Below are 21,218 nucleotides of genomic sequence, written 5' to 3'. Positions count from 1 at the left end.
TATACTCTATACTAATATAATATAACATATAATATAATAATATAATATAATATGTAATATAATAATATAATATATAATAATGTAATTAATACAATAATATAAATCCAACACGAATGTGGCTCTTACTAGGTATCAGGCACTCCTGTAAGTATATAGCCAGTATTAACTCATTCAGTGCTCATAAGCAGGCCGTAAGCAGAGGCCGTTATTCGCCTCACCGTGTGAAAGTGGAAGCTGAGGCTTGGGGCGCCGGAGAGACGATCCCAGGCTCTATCTGAAGCCAGGTAGCCTGGATCCGGATCTAGTCCCTACGCCCTTACATCACCTCTCACACTAATAATAATTTTATATATAAACAGGCAAATATATACCCCAAACAAAGACTTCGTGTTTGAAAATACGAAAATATCTCAGGTGACGGCGAACTTCCCGCTGAGCGGAGGCCGGCCGGGTGCGCGGGCGCCTCTCCTCCGGGGCTGCGCGCGGGCGCGCCGGGCAAAGCGAGGGGCACGGGGTGGCCGGATTTTAAAAACGGGGAGAGCTGGGCCGGGAGGGGAGCGCGGCGAGCCTGAGGCGGGGTCCCGGGGCCGCCCGGCGGGCTTAGGGACGGGGCGCCCCGCCCCAGCCGCCTGGCCCGCGCGCCCCGGCTGGGCTCCCGGAGCGAGGGCGAGCCCGGGACACCGCGGCTCCAAGGGCGGGCGGCGAACCTCGGCCGCTGCGCGCAGCCTCCGCCGGCAGGACGCCGGTGCTTGGAGGCCTTCAGGAGTAACCGGCCCTTTGCAGGGCGGACGCGGGTCCGAGCAGAGGGGGCCCCGCGCTGCGCCCTCCGCGGCGCCTCGCTCTGCGCCTCGCCCCCTGGCACGAGCCTGACTCTAGGTCAAGGCGCCTCGGCCCCTGAGGCGGCCCTGGGCACTGAGCCTCCTCTGGGCTCGGCTGGGAAGTCCTGCCACGTTTCCTGGCCTAGGGTGTGGTGTGGCGCGGCCTTGAGAGAGGAGTTTCCAGCAGGGCTGCGGGCGCCCGGCGGGTGATGGAGCCCGCGGCCCTTCCTCCCGCCTCCCCACGCCCGTGCGCAGAGCCCGCGGCAGCAAAGGCCCCGCCTCGGCTCAGTGCGTGTCACAGGGTTTCCCTCCGCCTGGCCCCCTGAGGGTCAGCACGGTTTCCATAAAAGCTGTCGGCTGCCGATTGCTGAGGGAAGCAGTCAATGATGGGGCTTCGGTTGTGAAATCAGAAGCTGTTCTGACATTTTCTGGAACTTAAGCAAGAAGCAGACTGTCACATCTCTCCCACACAAAAATCTTATGTATGTGGTATTCATAAGAGCTCTTAGGCATTCATGATGGAAATTCCCAGGTGGAGCAACCTGGGCAAGAGCCAGGGGCCCTTACCTTCATTCCCCCCCACACCCCCCAACGTGAGCATTATGGTCATTTTTGACAGCACTGGGAGATTTACCCGGACCTGAGAAGTAAAGAGCAAACCGAAGCCAAGGTAACTTCTTGCCCTTTACTTGCCTCAGACCCACACTGAGTTTTTTATTTTTACTATTAATCTTTTGGTGACTTTTGTAATTCAGTTACCCTTATTAATCTTTTAAACGGTATCCAATTCTGAGCAATATATCAAACTGCTATTTTGTTCCCCACGTGAGGCATCCCGCGGCGTCTACAGGATGTGGCCTTGTGATGTGATTTCTGCGTTAATGTGCTGCCTCTCCAACGAGTGGGCCAAGCCCGAGCCTAAAGCACTCAGAGACCACGACAACCCGAAACATCAGCAAGAGAGACAGAAAGAACTAATGGAGTCTGAGTGATGAGGGGAAGCTATGGGGGAAGCCTGAGACGCGAGCGTGTCTTTTAACAGACGCTGAGGATGATTGGTGGGCATGGGGATCCAGCAGGGACGAGCGTTAGGTGTGAGGGACACACTCAGGCTCCACTTCCTTAGGCACAGGCGTGGGACCACAGAGCAGAGAGGTGAATGGGCTCTGACGCTGAAGGTCCTGAAAGTCAGGCGAAGAGACGTTGAAGCTCGATAGGCCTGGAAAGTATTTAGGAGGCTACCCAATGGGGATATTTGAAAAAGCTATAGAAGAAATCCAGGCATGAAACAGTGAGATTTTAGAGCCACGGGTGGCAGGAAGGATGCAAAGAAAGAGTTAACTCCAGGACACATTTCGCAAGATAGATTCTGACTTTAAGGCTGGTGGTTATGGGAGGAGTCGACGATGACTCAGGTATTTCTAACCTGAGAGGTTGCCTGGTATTACTGGCATGGGTGAGAATGGAGAAATTGGATGGGGCAATCCCCAGGAGGACAATGATGATGCGTTCGGAGCTTCCCAGAATAAAATCCACATTAATTTTGAGCCACTCAAGATAGAAATGAAAATTATTTACTATGGGTCCCTCAACTATTATTATTTATTACTATTCCTACTAAATCATGAGTGTACTGGTGAGCATGGGACACCCAAAATCCTGCCCTCATGCACTTGCCTTCACTTCCATAAAAAACAACAACAAAAAACATGCAAAAAGTCAGCAGCAAGAGCTGGGCCAGAAGAAACCTCACTCCTCTCACTCTCACAGCCCTCCCAAGTGAGATGCCTCAGAGACTCTTTCAACATAAAACTGCACAATAGTTTTAACAATGTAGGCAGTGTAGGTATAACATCACGCATGGATCCCACAAACCACCAATTAATCAATAATTTCAATCTTCTCAATTTTTTCCTAGAGCTGTTGACAAGTAGAAAACCAAATGAGTTCACTTTTATGGCCACATCCAATCTATGATAGTGCTGATAGGTGGTACAAGGAAGAAAAAGAAGATGCTGTACATTCCAAAGAGCCAGACCTCAGTGTCGCTGTTGTTGGCACTCAGGACCTGGAAAAAAACACTCTACTGCACGTGAAAACTGCATGGTGAAATTCCAGACTTGGGCACAGGGTAACCATGTGAACATTGGTAAATGACTTAATATTTCTGTGCCTCAGTTTTGTCATCTTTAAAATGGGGATAATCAAATTACACAGTCCAAAGAGATAATGGATGGATAACTAAGGAAATATATGCAAAGTACTTAGCATAGTGTCTGACACATAGTAAAGTGTTCAATAAATGTTCACCCCTATCATTATTTTTATTTGTCCCTGAGTACAAAAGGTATGCTTGGAGGTCAAAAGCCATGCTAGGAATGTCTATCTTGCATTGACCAAAGCCACTGAGTCACATCTGGATGGGTGGTATTGAGTATAACCCTGTAATAACACAAATTCGGATATAATTCAATTAGTAGTTGGCTTCTGCCTTCCACCAGCCCCTATTTTCAGATGTGGGATGGGCAAAATTTCTTATGCTCTGGAAGGGGAGGGGCATTAGAAAGTAACAGCCTCAAGATAGCTGGGTTTTAATTCAGTGTGTGGTTATACTTGTACAGTATAATTTCCACTGTGCTTTTAGTGATATTTCCTACCACTTGAAAATATTGTTTTTCATTAACTTCATAAAAATGTGACTCCTTGTTTGGCAGAACTGCATTTTTGGAGTCCACTTATCTTACTATGGCAGGGTTTCACTGTTGTTAAACGTAGTCAGTCCCACGGTAATTAGGAACTTCTCGCCTGCACTTTCAGAGGGACATATGTATTAAAAGGAGACAAAATTAACTCACTGCACATTACAGCTTGGCTCAGTCTAAATGCATTTTGGAGAGTTTTGTTTTGTTTCGTTTGCCTTGCTCCTAAGCATGGTATTTTGGCTTTAAGTTTGCCTCTTGACAAGCCACTGCATGTAGAGATTATAAGAGGTTGGAATTCATTCAAACACGAGGCCTCAGCCCATTTTTTCCCCCGTGTGAATGAGAAGCATCGGGCCCTGCCTGCCAGGCTTCGGACGCTTTCTTTACCTGGAACTTATTATCTCAAAGGCTAGTTGCCTAAGTGAGGGCAAGTGATGGCAAAAGTGAGCATTTTGCCCTGGATGGTGTTCACCGTGGCAGAGGCTGAGGCGCTTCCTCTGATTTATCAGACCTGCAGACCTGCCGGGCTGACCCGGGAGTAGAATGTGCCCACAGGATGACAACTCCCGTTCTCACCATGGCTTAGTTTCAGCTGGGGTGTAGTCTGAAGTTTCATCTTCATTTCTCTGTTGCCCAACTAGCACTGAAGAAGTCACTGTTGCCCAGAAAGAATTTTAACTCTGTCAAGCGGGACCTGATTCCTGTGGTGCGACAACTACGGTGGCTCACGCAAGAATTCGCCAGGGAGAGGCAGCCTTCTACACTGAATACTAATATTTAGGTTAACTCTGTTACATACATCAGAATGTAGCTCTTCCTTATAGCTCTTGATTTCATGATACAGAGAAGAAGTGTTTATATTCCTAATTTCTATTTTTAGTCTACTTTTGCAAAACCTAAGTAATGCTACATGAGAAATTAGGACTGACTACTAGATGTACAGATGTGAGTCCGTGAGCTGAGAACCAGATTCTGGAGCCTGGTTCAAACCCTGACATCACCACTTATCACCTGTGCAATCTTGCTCAAGTTACTTAATCTCTGTGTGCACTGGTGCTCTCAGCTGTGAGATGAGTAACATCCCCATTACCTCCCTAAGTGCCTGGCACATAGTCTGAGATTAGAAATGCTTCTTAGTAGTAGCTCATTTTAATCCTTTTGTATAATGGGTGTAAGGAGCAAAGAAAACTAACAGTAAGAAACCATAAAGACACCTAAATCCAAATAGTCATTTTGAAGTTATTCCCTCTTTACTACAAGACAGAAGAAAAGTAACTGTGTCTCTACTAGTTTTAGGTTCTCTAAATTACTCTGCAAAATAGCAGCTCCAAATATAAAATTACATTGCATACTGTATTGATTGTAGGACGAGTTGAAATCTTGGACATGATTTGCATTTGGCTCTTTGTAGAAGAGGGTAAGGGGATTTATAAATCTCATGGATGAGTAAGTAATGGTGGGATCCAAACCTTTCTCTCAGACCCCACATCATTGAGTTTTGGCAAATTGCAACCTCCCTGGATCCCAGCGTTCTCATCTATAAAGTGATGGAGTCCTTTCCAGTTCTAATAACAAAGCAATAAACTATTTTTTAGACTGACCCTTGTAAGATCTGAGAGACTGGCAAAAATATTTTCAGTGTTTGAACTTTCCCAGCTATCATTTTGTTCCCTCCTACCCAAAAACATACATACAGTCACCTCACAGCTAATTATTACTAGAGTATGATATGGGTCCTTCGTAAAAATCGGTACTCATCTTCTTTGGGGTATTGTGTTTCTCCAGATCCTTTAAGATTTAGGCCTGTGAGACATTTGTCACACAGTTTTTCTATTCTTTTTTCTCTCTCTGTATTTTAGTGGAATTATGAGCGGTTTTCATCGTTTTCTCCATGAATCTCTAAATCCTATCAGGTAGCACCAATTAGATTAAGACTACTCACACACACACCTTATATTTCTCTCTTGGAAGTTTTATAAGAGGGACTTTATATAACTGAAAATCCTTAAAAACAAGAAATTGGTAGACATTGAGGAAAGGAACTGTAAACTCCTTCTATCACTATCGTTAGCAAATTGATAATTAGCGTCTTAAACCAGAATAGTTGAAAAAGCATTTGTCCTTATGTAATGAATGTATTATTTCTGAAGTCTGTGCTACTTAAGATATGCAAGAGCATTAATTCTAACAGTGCACAATGGAATTAATCTTCTATAAAGAACTAATATACACACAATACAATGAGAACAAAATATGCTGTTTTTATAAACAACCTAATAAAATCTCATCAACAACTCTACATAATTACCTGTGCAAAAATCCTTTAGAAATGATAAGGCATTATTCAAATAAAGGGAATTATTTACTGTAGCACGTTTAAGTGTTTTACACTAATTGAATTGATATTTCTTTTGAATTACCCTATTGTGTATGATTTAAGTAGATTCCACCATGGCCCTCATCTTATTTCTTAGGCCTGAGTGATTGAAAAGCACTGCGCTTTTTTAAAATGCACTAGCTCATTGTTCTGTTTACAAATAATTCAGCATAGTATTCTTTTATATAGAATATGGCCATAATTTATCTGAAATACAATCTGAATTACAGAAATGTGATTAACAAGGATCTTTAGAAGATGACTTTTGTGACACATAAAACATCCGACCTGACTTCTACTTAACTGAAAATATTTGCTTAAGTAAAATACTTTATAAGTATTTCCTTTTAAAAAATTTACCTTTATTGTTGAAAGTATTATAGATGTCCCCTGTTCTCCCTCCGCATTGATCCCCTCCAGCCTGCATCCACCCCACCGCTACGCCTTCCCCATATTATTGTCTGTGTCCAGGGGTTACACATTTATGCATGTAAGTTCTTTGATTAATCTCTCTGCACCCTATAAGTATTTCTTATAAAAATACTTAAGTATTACTACTAAGAAAATTAGCTCCAAAGTTGAAGAACAAAAGAGAAAACAACACTGGTGAAATCATTGGGGTTAAGAAGCTCACTCTCCTCAGTTCTGAGGCTTTGTCTGAGTCTTTTCTGCATTTTCATTCTGGGTCCAAAAGCAAATAATGAATGAAGTTGGGCAATATGTCCAATTTATAACTTGGCAATGACTAAATGTAACTAAAACAACACTAACTGGAAACCATTCCTCCCAAACTGTGCTAATACATTTGCATCATTCCAGTATCTGCCCTGAAGAGAAATAGATTTGTGTGGTAGGACTCTGGATTTCATTCATTCAGTTGATCAAATACCAGTTTATAGTTTCTGCAACAACACAAAAGTAAACAATAATCTAGCTGAGATTGCTGCTTGTTTGTGTTGTACACACCATGGTGAGATTTATGAGATGAATAATGAATGAGTCCAAGTTTTACAGACAAACTTTTACAGATAAGTATGGCTTCTACATGCTTTGTATTTTTCTAGATAAATATCACAGGCCTATCTTTCTTATGAATTCAAAAACCTGAAGAAAGAACATACTAAGTATTTATACAAATGCTTTCAAGAGGAAATGCTATTCAAAAAAATGAATTTTAAAATGAAACACTAAAGTAGTGTTAAAATAATTTTAAACTAGAATTCAAAAGTTAGAGGGAAAAACAAATTTAATTTACTTACAAGTTTGTTTTGCTCTTGGAGGAAATTTGGTCCGGGTAATGGCCAAAATTATGAAAATAATGACTGGCCATAAAATCAAGACAAGCGTCCAAAGCTGTAAAATAATGATAGGAAAAAATGTTAATTGTATTGCTGAACCAAAAAACCTAACAAGAAGTACATCTTACTATAAAATTCCAATACACGACAGATATTTGCCTGTAAATATTATTAATAAAAAGGGAATGAGAGATTCCTAGAAATGAAAGAGACCTAGAAATGAACACAAGATTTTTTCCAGGCTTAAAACCTTGAAGTGATCTTCCGAAGACCCCATTCCAATCACCTCTCATGACTACCCTGAGAGTGATGATCTTAAAGTTCAAATATGATCAGTAAGTTCCTACTTAAAATCTGTTAGAGTTTCCCAGCTGCTCTTTGGATAAGGCTCGGCATTCTAAACAAGGCATACAAAACCCAACACAACTGTAACATAGACCTATCTTACCATTTCCAAAGTCAACAGTTTATGCTCGGCCATAAAGATTAGTGTTTGACATTGGACACCATCAACAGATATCCCTGAACAAATAAGTAAATGGGTAATTGAGTCAATGAGTAAATGAATAAGCTGGAACTTAAAGTTTTATACAGCAATCCCCACTATATCACTGTAAACAACATCTTGTATCTGCTTCTGTCACAGAACTTAACATACTCTTACCTTCAATAATTTTTTTTGCTTGGCTCACAAAATAAATTGACCATTCTTTTATGGCAGAAACAGTGTCTTACAGATCTCTGAATTTTCATTGGTACAAAATAGATACTCAAAAATTGTATACTGCATTGAAATTTCTATTTAGAGACCCTCACTGTAAGACACTTCAGGAGTGGCTTTTCTCCCCCTATAGATACGATTCATTGCACAAGACATCAACTGCTTAATATTTTACATACTATACAATTTTTCAAACATGTATTCACAGAAACATTAACTATGATATGCAAACAGTTATAACACACAAACCAAACTGTACAGAACAAACCTTGCCTAGACTTAATAAAGTAAAACTTGGAACAATGTTTCTGCCTAGTTATGCAGTCCAGTCTTATCATTCCTCCCCCACTTTTCAGAGTCACTGTGTTTTTGCCAAATCTCAAACTTCCTGGGGCGCTTCCATTCTCTAAAACAATCTAGATCCATCCAGTTATGGATCCTTAAGAAACTCCTGGCCTAAATTTTCTATGAAAATCTCCATTGTGTGTCTAAAAGCACTGTTCTCCTTGCTAGTGGGCCTGTCACCAACTTCTTAGACTTTGGGTTCAGAAAAGGAAGAAGTTGACTGTCAATGTAAGGAATCCCTAAGGTGCTGGGTTGGATCATAGCTGAAAAGCTCCCAGGCTGGAGGAACAGCCCAGTCTATACAGCACTTCTCAAGTATTCACGCACATACCAGTCACTGAAGGCTCTGTACACAGGTAGAATGGGATTCTGTAGATCAGAGGCAGAGCCAGAAATCCTGCCTTTCTAAGAAGCTCCAAGTGGGTGCTCCTGGTGCTGATGCCCAAGGACCACACTCAGAGTAGAGCAGTTCTAAGTGTACACCACCCACCCAACTAGCAGGATTGTTTATAAAGGCCTGGAATATTTTTGTTGGAAAGTTCCTTTGAGGTCAACTAATGGATAGAACTCAGGGCATTCATAACTTGGATAGGAAAACAAAATTACGTTTCTGTTTTCTTTAGCTTGTGATGGAAATTTAGCATTTCCATTGATGATGGATGTAGGCAATAAACCACAATGTGATTAGAAGTACCTGTGACTTGGTCATCAATAGGAAGCACAGATATTTTCAAATCATATTAGTGTTGTTGCAGAGACCTCCAAGTGATGTTTACACTTGTCGTAGTTGTGAGTTCATGATATTTATTTACTTGTTTATTTAATGCTATAATAAAGAAACACACATTACCATATCCTAAATTTGCTTTTAAATGCCTTAATAACTGAATTTCAATATAATTTGTTTTATTTGCAATCCTGTTTATTTTATTGATTTTAAAACATTATTCTTAGAAGAACTATATGTTTCACCAGGCTGCCAAAGATGTCCATAGCATAGAAGAGGTTGAGACCTTGATCTCATCCAACTCTCTCCTTTACTCGCTGGGATACAGAAGGGTAGCATAATGTATCCAAAGTCACACACCCAGTTGTGAAGCAGAGCGAGGGACAAGGATCTGAATATAAAAATACATAGGCTAGGACTTTTTTTTCTTTAATTATCATACTGCTCTGAGAAACAAATACAAAAGAATAACAGAAAGTGTATTGAAAAAATACAGGTGCTATAAAAAGAGATAAGGTGTGTTATTCTAGCCTAGTCCCTGATATATTTGAAAATTAAAGCCTGTTCTTCAAGGATTCTAGATATAATACAAAGTATCATCTTTATTCTATGTGACTCATTAGAAATGCAGACTGTAAAGAATTAAGGTTAAAAGAATGTAATGTCTGTGGATTTTTTGGTCTTATATTTGAAGCCATAGTTATTCTTTTTTTTTTTTTTTTTTTTAACGGATTCATCTGAGTAGGTTTAATGGCCCATAGCTGCTTTCAGGAGCATCTATTCATTTTTCCATAGAACTCTCATGAGAATTCAGTGAGCAACTGAGATCGATTGGAGCAACACAAATGTACATTCACATTCAAATAAGGGGCATATGTCGTGGGATATCTTTACGTGGTCCTTTAGTTTATCTGATTAGATGGCTTCATGAAGATGTTTTGGTGAATTTTGAAATTAATTTTAGACACCATTTAAATCTAGACCAAAATGTAATCTATATCAGTGTAGCTTCAGGCAATTTTGACTCTGTTATAGGTAAAATCCCCAGCAAGCCCATACACAATCTACTATCACAAAATTTCCCCTGAGACTGTAGGTCAGGGAGATTTGAAGAACACTTCTGTGTACTGCATTCCAGGAGGATAATAAACGTGAAGCTGTTCACACTGTGATGGCAGGAATGTTAAGGCTGACAAGTTAATCACAAAGGCAAGAAATAAACAAAACTGAAATTTTCATAGTAGCACGATTGCTCTCAACACCATTCTAAATATTATCATAAATAACCTAGAAGCAAATGTGGTGCCAAGAATCCAAGTGCTAAACTATGGAGTCATGGTTTTTCTTGTTGCTTAGAGAAAGAGCTAATATATTGATCTGACACATATAGATATCGGGACTACTTGGAAACGTTGAAGAAGTTTTTAACAGTTTCCTATTTCTGCCGATATTTTCATTTACCCCCCACTTGCCACTATACTTCATTTGCTTCCATCCCCCCTGCATTCCTGACATTGAAGGGCACAGTCACACTGAGCATTTTAAAATTCCTTAGTGGGCCATGATTTGTCTCCTTTTATTTCTCTCAGGATTATTTTCTGTTGAGATGTCCCATGGTTTATCTTTCTCTTTCCTTTCATTTCCTGAAAAATTCAGTGCCTGAAAGTCCTTAGGTGGTACCCAACGAGGTAAATCCACACTAGGACTTGGGGGCCCACAGTGACACAGTGAGGGAGGTGGGTCCCAGCAAGGTAAAGAGGACACTCACAGTGCAGCAGCCAAACATGGGGTGTCAGAGCCAAAGTTAGGTAAGGAAGGTGTCTGTGCAGGGCTAAGAGCAGGCGATCAGTTTCATACAGGGAGGTGACCAAAAAGTAAATGTCCCCCATTAGAGGAGCCAGGTTTCTCACTATCCATCAGGGGAACTATGAACATGAAAAGGAGGAAACTAGAATGAACTCTTTAGTGTTGAGTTAGAATTAAGAATATGAGTATGAGCTCCTGGTTTCCAAAATGTATAGAGAGACATGAAATACAGCTATAAATGTGTGTATAACTTATTTATTTCCTTTTTTCTGGTTCCACAAGTTGTTTCTGCCTCATCATGTTCTTTCTCTGTTCTTTCTCTGAAAATACCGATTTTCCAGGAAATGCTAGCTTCTTTTAGTGGACAGAGGAGAGCTAAGTGTGCTTGTTGGGATGCCACATTTCCAAGCATAGAGAGAGCCTCAGAATATATGTAGAATATATGTAGACATAGAGATAGATGGTAGATGATAGATAGACAGATAGATGATAGATAGATGATAGATGATAGATAGACAGACAGACAGATGATAGATAGATAGATTAGATAGATATAGATAGATAGATAGATAGATAGATAGATAGATAGATAGATAGATAGATAGATAGATAGATAGATAGATAGATGATAGGTAGATAGATAGATGATAGATATAGATAGATAGATGATAGATAGATATAGATAGATAGATGATAGATAGATATAGATAGATAGATGATAGATAGATGATAGATAGATGATAGATAGATAGATAGATAGATAGATAGATAGATAGATGATAGATAGATAGATAGATAGATAGATAGATAGATAGATAGATAGATAGATGATAGATAGATAGATAGATGATGATAGATGATAGATAGATAGATAGATAGATAGATAGATAGATAGATAGATGATAGATAGATAGATAGATAGATAGATAGATAGATAGATAGATAGATGATAGATAGATAGTTTACAACTCTTACAATAGAGTGGTTTTAAGTTGGTCGTGTCCAAAACGAATGATAGTGATTCTCATTACAATTTTCATATTGCAATGGGGATTCCTTCTCTAGCTCTGAAAATAAGTAAAAGTAAAACGTTTAAAATGAAGATCTCCATTCCTCTTCAGGGAATCATAGTTCTGGAGAGTCTTAAGGAAACTTAGGGTTTAACATACACTACAGTAATCACATTATTATTATTATCATTATTATTATTATTATATAATCAAACATTACTGAGCACCTACTGTATACCGCACACTAGGTACAGAGAAGAAAGCAATTAAAATTTTCAGTCTTTTGAGAAAAGGAAACATTAAAAAATAATTATAACCAAATGTAATAGATAATGCTAAGACACATGAAGTGAAGAGTGTAGATGGGAGATAAATCAAGGGGAGCCGATTTCAAAGCCTAAAAGATGGAAAGGGTCAGACAGAAGGAAAGACAGGTATGTTGGATGGAGCATGAAAAAGAAATAGGAGTCTTTTCAGCAGAGAAAACATATGGTTGAAGACCCACAGATGGAAAAGAGGGTGAAATGTTCCAGGAAAAGAAATAAGTCCAGAATGACTGGTGCATTAAGTCAGGGAAAACATCCCTGCCTTATGGTTATCCAACCTCTACTTGAATGCTTCTGATGACTCAAAGTTAACTATTTCACAAGACTTCATTATTGGACAACTCACATTGTCTGATTTTTTGCTTATATCAAGGTTGGTATCTCCCTTGTTTTGACTAACACTCATTTGTCTTAGTCTGATCTCTTCTTTCACATGAGAATTCAACAAGTGTTTGAAGAGAGACAAAGCCCCCTCTCCTCCTGGGTACTGATGCTAGTTCCTTTGACAATTCCCTGTAAAACAAGATTTCAAAATATCTCTCCTGCCATAAAGCCTTGTTGTCAAGTGGTCTCCTTACAATTATATCAGAATTCAATATAATTCCCCAAATGATAATAGCTAATAGATATTGATTGCTTAAAATGTGCAAGATGCTATGTTACACACTTAACACGCATTATCTTATTTAATATAATCACCTCATTTCCTCTTGCAGATGGGAAATTGGAATCTTAAAAGAGACTAAATAAGCCTTTGTTCCATAAGGCTCTAAATCACAGAGCTGATCATGGAACCCAGGGAGCCTGACTTCAGCATCTGCACCATTAAGCTACGTAACCAAACCACTACAAACAGATTACTAGCTGTCTTTGACCGCAATACTGTACTTTTTTATTCATTCACCCTATGAAAGCATTAAAAGTCATTTAAAGGTCATCCTGTAATCTCAAATCATAACTTTATTACAAACTTGAAAATACAACTTGCCCAACCTTCCACATATAAAGTACATAGTCTCTTCCTTCCTTTGTGGATTGTCCCATAAGTCGAGGATGACTATTACTTGATGGTAACAAGAGGATTCCCAAGTTCACATTCTGAAGGAAGAGGTTGATACTTTAGATCTGGAATAAACCTTAGTTCAAACCCCAAAACAAGGAAATGAAAATGGCAAGAGTTAGTTAACTCTGTCATCCATATAAATGACCCATCTGGAAACTGGGATCAAGGACTTTTTCTGAAATCTATACTTATAGATTATAATACATTTTGGAGATACATGTTAGAATACATTTTGGTAAACTTTCTATGATGTATATGAAACACATTTTTATTGGACTTTAAGTGAATCTATTTCTCTATTGCTCTTATTTCTAAAACATTTCATCTCATTTAGTTTTTATTGATTGACTAAACTAATAAAATGTGCATGTCTGCTATGTAATGAGCACCATAAACAACAGGTAGACATAATTTTTTTTTAAACAATTAAAAGGTATTAAGGGAGTAAATGGTATAGACCCAGAAGAGGTGAAAGGGCTTGGAACATTTGAAGATATAGTGGAATGAATTGTATAAGGCCTAGTTCATTTTAACATGATTTAGAATTTTAAATTTTGGGATTAGAGCTTAATCCTAAATTGTTTTATTCTAAAAATTATTTTAATACCTAGAGTGTCCTGCTCCGAAATTTTAAAGCTAAGTCTTCCTCTTTTTCTAATCACTCTGAGGGGAAGTTACATGAGCAAAATAGTGTTTGGAGAAGTTTCAAACTTAATCCAAAGTGTTAGAAGTTTATCAAGTTGTGGGAATGTCTGTGACAGAAAAAAAAATAATAATTCTATCATCAACTGAGCTAAAGTGTGATCCACTAGATAAAGTTACAACAGAAAATAAAGAGCCGAATTAATTTTCCTTCTTCAGGTCATAAGTCTGGAATTAGATTCCACTTTTATAGACATTGGAAATCACTCCCTGATATGCTATTCAGGAGCCATCTTCTCCATGAAAGATAAACTCTCATCTCACACTATCTAGTCTTTCTGTCTCTGCTGCACCAGGACTCCCTCCTGTCGTTAACTAGCATCTCATTCGGTGAGCCTCCCTGTTGCTAACCATTTCCAGTGGAATGGATCTTCCTATTCCCATTATTTTAAGAGTTACATTACAAACCCAGCAGGGTAGCATCTGCATCTAATTGATTTTCTCTATTACCTAACATTTCTGTTCGTGATTAATGTGTTTTTTTCACACTTTTTTAGCATTCACTTTTGCAATTGAGAAAAATGACATAAACGGCTCCATTTCAAAATGGAGTCGGAACCACCAGACCAGAGAAATGGCCTTGTACCTCTGGCTCTTTGAAACTTTGAAATGTTTGACTTTAGCAAAATAACCTTTGGAGGGAGCAGATCAGCATTGTCTCCCAAACAACTATTTGTAGAGCTAATAGGAAATTGGACATCCTGACTACAAGGACTGAAAATTATAAACATTTTTTAGAATCAGTATACAGCCATGTAGAGTTAAAGAACTTAGCTTATTAGCACCAATAGAAGCTCCTTCCTTCTATTCATGTAATTATTTCCCTCCCCTTTCTCATAAAAACCCATTGCCTATGCCCCATAATCAGGATACAATTTGGGTTTCTGCCTAAATAGTACTTCTTGGTTAACTATTCTTTGGTCTCAAATAAATACTTGTTGACTCTCATTGGCTTTTGATTTATAGGCTAACAAATACGGAGTCAGAGTCAGGACCTGAAGCAACCTTACCTTCATGGGCCAGAGTCTCCTGAAACCAGGTAAAATCCCCACATGAGCCTCCTTTGTGTTCACTGCTGCCATGGACCACCCACTGCTCCCAGTAGTAAATTCTCTCAGGCTCCTTTTTGGTTGAAATCGGTGACATTCTTTGAGATCAGGAGGGAAAATTCCCTCAGAGAGGCATTGCCCTGGCAGTGCCCATGTGGCTGCTGCCACGGGAACCTGCTACCACATGAGGGATTTTCCTCAGGAGGGCTCCTTTCATGCTTGTAAGAAGTTCCCTGGGTGTTGAGAAGCTCATAGGGGTTTTTTCCCCCCTGGATGGTAAGGACAAATTTTTGTTTTGAGTTCCTGCGTTTCTTTTCTTTGTCTCTGTCTGTTGTGTTATTTGGCATGAAAAAGAGATTCCAAAGGGAACAACATAGGCTTAAGTCCTATCAACTTGTTGTCTGGGCTGGCCCCTGCAAACTGACAATTTTTGCAAATCTCACCAGACTAGCATCTATTTAAACAAATTTTACTGTGGATTAAATGCACGTGAGGTAAAAGCTATTGCTAAGGGAAACTTGGAAGACAAAGCTGTAAAATTAGTGGACACAAGGAGAGCATTTAAGAGCCAGAAGGGCACTAGACACCTCAAGTGAAGCCAATAAAGCCTCCTTGGAAAAATCGGTGTGGTACCTTGCTTATAGGGTTCCCAACCTAACCAACCGAGTAAGGAAGGTCACTTCCTAGCAGGCACAAGAACCTCAGGATATTTTGAGAGGAATTAACCCAAATCTAAAGATACTACAGGTGAAGTCTGCTGGCAAGTATACAGATTGGCCTCTTAGCCTCAAGAGGCTGTTAAAAATTCAATCTGAAGATTTCTTACTAAAAGTTCTAGCAAAGCAGTTGTAAAAGAGTCTATATGATCAATTACTATATTTGATGCATTTATGTAGATAAGCAGGCCAAGTTTATTAAAACTAGACTTAATTATAGTAAAACTAATTTGCTTGCAAAATATCTTTGATAAAAATTTGGATAACTGGAGAGAGAGAAAAAAAATAAGTTTCAATAGAAGCTTATGAATACAAATTCTGTTCATTGCCTTTCAGGTTTTGTTTTCCACCTGTAAGCTGAATTGAATCCTGAATTCTTTTAGTTTGCTCAAATATTTGGCTACAACTTTTCAAACTAATGTTTCCAATTTTTCTCCCACTTTTGACTTGGAATCATTGAGAACTAAAGCTGCCATTTCCTGGAAGCCCACTGAATGGACTGTAAATGAATTAACATAAACTTCACAGGAATCACCACAAAAGCTCATGCTTAAGCAGTCTTCATGCCTGATGTTGTATAAGCCATTTGGAAAGTTTACCTGAACAATGGATGACATCATCAGAGACATTTCAAACTGCAAAGATGCTTTAACCCTGACATCTAAAATTTTTCTTGACTGGCTGCCCCCTCAGCTCAGAAACTGGCATCTTGCCATTAACCTTTGTTTTTCTTTGTTTCCATAGAAACGTCTCTTATTAAATGCCTGATTGCTGACGCCCCATGGTCCTTGACCTTTTCAGCTGGCTACGCTCAGGCCTTACTTCCTATTCAGGTCTATTCTCCAAATTCGATTTAGCATTTTGTTTGTCATTATAGAAATTCTTGTTATAAAATGTTGTCTGCTTTACATAGCTGCATGTTGTAAAGACACCACTTGGATAATGATTGCTCAGGGATCTGAGATAATCACTAAGTCCTATGAGAGCTCATGTGAAAACCTAAAGGAACTAACTGCAGATGTTTGCCCTTAAAGAAACATGACAGCATGACTTTCCTCTGTTCTAGTGCTCTTGTTGCTTAAATGTGCCCTAAGATTCCTAAAATTAAAAACCAAACCCGCACTTTCCCTCTTACATGGGATGTGATATACTAGAATGAGCCTTCCCAGCACCAGATCAATGCAGCTTTCAACAACTGGTCGTGTTGCTTTCCAACGGTTGATCAGCGATGCTTTCAAGGAAAGATCTCAATCAAAAGGGAGAAATAACAAAAATAAAATAAATGGAGCCATTTCTAAATGAATTCAGAGCCCCCACCCCAGAGAATGGCCATGCACGGCTTGTTCCTTGAACCTTTGGACTGTTTGACTTGGGCAAAATAGCCTTTGGACTGGGCCAGAGTAGCCTTCTCTCCCAAACCACTGTTTGTAGAGCTAACAGGAAAGCACACATCCCAATCACAGAAACTGAAGATTAAAGACCTTCTTTAGAATTAGTAAACAGCTATGTAGACCTATTGGTACTTATTAGCCCCAATAGAAATTCCTTCCTTCTTCATGTAATTATCCCCCTTCCCTTTCTCACAAAAACCCCTTGCCTTCATCCGGTAATCAGAACACAGTTTGGGTTTCTGCCTAATTTAGTGCTTCCTGCATAGCTAGCTATTCTTTGAACTCAAATAAATTATGTTGCCTCTCAATTTGGCTTTTTATTTTTAGGTTAACAATGTAATTGAGAATTGATATTATTAATAATATTGAAAAACAGCACTATCTAAGGCCTCCTTAGCAAATACGATGTCTTCACTGGTGAGCGGAACTTTGAGCACAGATCAAGAGCATATTGGGAAGGAAACCCAACTCAGGGGCAGCAGAGAAACAGCGGGTGGTAATAGAAAGAAGAGATCTATTTGGGGGAAAATCTGACTTTGAGTCCCTAAGTTCACTGTGTGACCTTGGACAAGTCTGTTGAACACTCTGAAACCCTACCTCTCCCCAACCCCTTTCCCTCTGGCAATCACCATCCTGTTGTCTGTGTTACGAGTCTTTTTCTTTTTCTTTGCTTAATCCCTTTGCCCTTCTCACCAGCCCTCAACCCCTCCCCTCTGACAGCTGTCAGTTTGTTCTCTGAACCTATGAGTCTGTTTCTGTCTTGTTTATTTTGTTTATTAGATTCCACATTCTATTAGACTGCGTAGCTGTTCGAAATTCTTTTCTCATTTTCTATTGTAGTATATATTTGATACTGTGTTTCCTCACTCTAATATTTTTACTATATCTTTATTTATTTTTTCTTTTTTATTCTTTCTTATATATCATTTGTTTCTCTGTTAATAGATTTCTAACCTCTTCATTTATAGGCTGTCTTTCCCACGACTCAGAACAATTACAAAGATAGAAATTAAAATGCTTATATTTTAAATAATTAAAATTATTTAATTATTGATGGATGACAAAGCCCAGCTCCTACCAAAAGACTATGTCTTCTATACCTGCTTTTCACATTCCCTGTCTTCTAATTTGTCTATATTTCCTATTTTCACAATTTTCTTCCATTTCACCTTTTAGACCTTTACCCCTAACTTTCCAACCTCTTGATTTTCTCACTTTCCTCTTAAATAACATTGGCACACATATATATTCTTTCTACCTGCACCCCCAAGTCGTCTTTCCATTACTCCGATATGGGGGCTAGTCCTAGGCAAAAGCGTGAAGAAGGAAAGACACCTGTCTGTGCCCTTTCACCCTCCTCTTAGAATCAATCACCTTTCCTTCTCCTTTTGGCACCATTATTTTCTAAAGGTCTCATGTTCCCCAAATTGGTCAGAGTGGGTCCAGGTGAGCCCTCTGTAGTACCCCCAATTCTGGGCATTTTCCTAATCTTTCCTCCTGCAACAAAGGCTTTTCTGCCCTGGGTCCCATTCTCTCAAGGTGCACCTAGCTTCTGTATCACCTGCCATCCCAAAATGAACTAATAGCTTGTGTATTCTCTTTCCCTAGGCAAAAGTATAATTAACAGGGGCTCTTTAGGGATTTGGGCTACACAGGAATAAAATAAGGTATCATAGTGAAAACATTTTAGCACGCCTAACTTGCATCTCCTCTAAATATGCCATGTCCAGCAGAAGTAGACTAAAATAGAGAAAAACTCTAATGTAGAAAATTGATATACCAGCTACATTATAGATGAGGGAGGAACTTATTTAAAGTTTCTAAGGATAACATTTCTCAACGAAATATTCACCTGAGGTATTGTTGTTTTTTAATACTCACCCAAGGATTTTTTTTTATTGATTTATTAGAGAGAGGAAGGGGGAGAGAGAGAGAGAAACATTGATTGGTTGCCTCCAGTATGCGTTCTGACAGGTGATCAAACCCACAACCTAGGTATGTGCTCTAACAGGGAATCAAACCTGCAACCTTTTGGTGTATGGGACAAAGCTCCAACCAACTGAGCCACCCAGCCAGGACCCAAGGGCTTTTTAAAAATTTTTAAGTAAAATGGACTTGTAAAATATATATATATATATATATAACTTCAGCATTCTGTTTGTTAGCAATAATTGATGTTTCACTTCCTCTGTGCTTTTATTTTTAACTATTGAATTTTCATCACTTAGGGACATTACTGTATATGAATTTCTTTCTCTCTCCCACAATCCCTTCTTCTGGATTCCCTTTCATCATTATGTCAAATAAAATATGACAACCACATTGCCCCAAATCTCTTTATAACCTATTTGCCAAGTGTTTGCCACCATTTATAAAGCAATTTGAAATACATTAGCACATTTAGTTCTCACTACCCTATGAGACAGATACGGTAGATCTCAAGCCCGTTTGGGGAAAGGGGGAAGCCAGTGCTCAGGGAGATTGTGACGTGCTACTCAAGTCTTATAGCTGGTAAGGAGCAAAACCAAGAACTCAGGCTTGTCTTTTGACCACAGTCACCTTTCCAGACTCTTAACGTGATGAATTCTACATACAACCTACCATGGGATAGTATGGGAAGTTTTACTTTTGTGTTGCTTTTAGTTAAAAAACAATGAAATAAAAATAGTAATAACTTAAAACATATGTCCAAACCCACACCCATGCAATCACATAACACCTTAGGATTTAGAATCCTGCCCACCAAATTCACAAAGGTGAGTGAACACTTACTTCTCCCTCTTAATCTACACATGAGAACACGTAAGTAAGGGGTCAGGCACTAGAAGCAAACCTAGAATGAGATAAGCTGCATAGATAAAATGTTGGTTTCTATGACGCATACTACTTGCATAATAATTATATTATTCATTTAAGGCTGGGAATTACAACTCTGAAATGAAGTATATTGAGTGCCTTTTTGGATTTCTAAGGTTTTCAAACATTGTTCTGAATATGTGGCAGATCACAGTAGCCAATTCCTTTCTCAGTCTACCAAGATCCTTTCTGGAGGGGATCTAACAGCTGGCTTTGTCATTTAAAAAGCAAACGCTAATGCAAGAGCACAAAGAAAGATGTGGCAATGAGCAGAGTACACAGACCACAGCAGTAAAGTTAAGTGATTCGTAATACTCTGGAAACATGGCACGCACATTGGCTCTTACTTGGTATTTCTAGTAAATAATTTTTAGATAACTCAAATTTCTTAGAAGCTTTTCTATACCAACAGCCTTCAAACTATTTCCTTTCAATATCTTACTTTTCAACCAAACTTTCTATTGCTTTTGGTTTTCAAGTACATTTCTCTACCATTTGGTGTACCTCTCATCTGATACATTTCTTCATCTCGTTGGTTAAATTCATTGAGAAAATTTCTTAAAGCATCTTGGCCAGAAACTTAGACTTTAACACTAGTTCCAGTTCAACCAGTAATAAGATGCATCCTTTCTTTGCCCAGGGCATACCCTGGTTTACTCTAATTTACTGAAATCAAAGGGTTGCTTTAGCTGCAGGTTTAGACTCGTGCCTTTAGCTAGAAGACAGGTGCAGGGATGATTTCTAAATATCTTACTTGCTGATTTAAAAATTAAATTAAAACTCTTCTCTTTTTACCTCATTGACATCATCACATTTTAGGATCACCGGGAGCATGTCCCAGAGCTCGCCTCTCTTATTGTTACTCACCGGCTGCCTTTTGACACCGAGCCAATTTTTCCAGACCAGGATCCGAAGCTGGTGAAACTGGGAAGCCATCCTTCAAACACCCCAAACAATGAAAGTCTTCTTATTTTCCTCCACTCCTCAAAAAAAGAATTGGTCTAACTTGCTGTGTGTCAATGGGCCAGACGCCTTTTCAAGGCATAGCTTTCGTGGCAACAGGGGTAAGAAACCCACAGATTTTTCTCTGCCACAGATCTTCTTTTCCTGTGCAAGGATTGGCTTAATTCTTGACCCAGAAGCACTTTTCAAGCAAACTCTTCCTCCCAAATAAGGACCCAGACCAGTATCTTCCAGTGGCTTCTGCTTGTATTAAAATAACCTCCAGTTGCTGCTTGTTGCGTGAAGTCCAGACTCAAGAGAGAATGAGTGTCATTCAGATAATGCCCCACTGTGGAAAAAAAAAAAAAA

General features: G+C 39.2%; 1 protein-coding gene across 2 annotated transcripts in view; it reads right to left on the bottom strand.

The window, feature by feature from the left end:
- ABCA12 (ATP binding cassette subfamily A member 12) overlaps positions 1-20,844 on the bottom strand; it is a 157,086-nt gene extending 136,242 nt beyond the window's left edge. For both annotated transcript variants that reach the window (XM_081142825.1, XM_081142826.1), the window contains exons 1-2: positions 20,775-20,844; positions 7,157-7,250 (exon numbers count right to left, since the gene is read on the bottom strand). In XM_081142825.1, coding sequence (XP_080998951.1) covers positions 7,157-7,250; positions 20,775-20,843 — 163 coding nt within the window. In that variant the 5' untranslated portion in view covers position 20,844. The remainder of the gene's footprint in view (positions 1-7,156; positions 7,251-20,774) is intronic.
- Between the last annotated feature and the right edge of the window lie 374 nt (positions 20,845-21,218).

The sequence above is a fragment of the Miniopterus schreibersii genome (assembly GCF_964146895.1).
Source record: "Miniopterus schreibersii genome assembly, chromosome: 7".
In the NCBI taxonomy this organism is placed as follows: Eukaryota; Metazoa; Chordata; class Mammalia; order Chiroptera; family Miniopteridae; genus Miniopterus; species Miniopterus schreibersii.
Note: the sequence above shows the minus strand (reverse complement) of the source record. Positions and strands in the feature narration are given on the sequence as shown.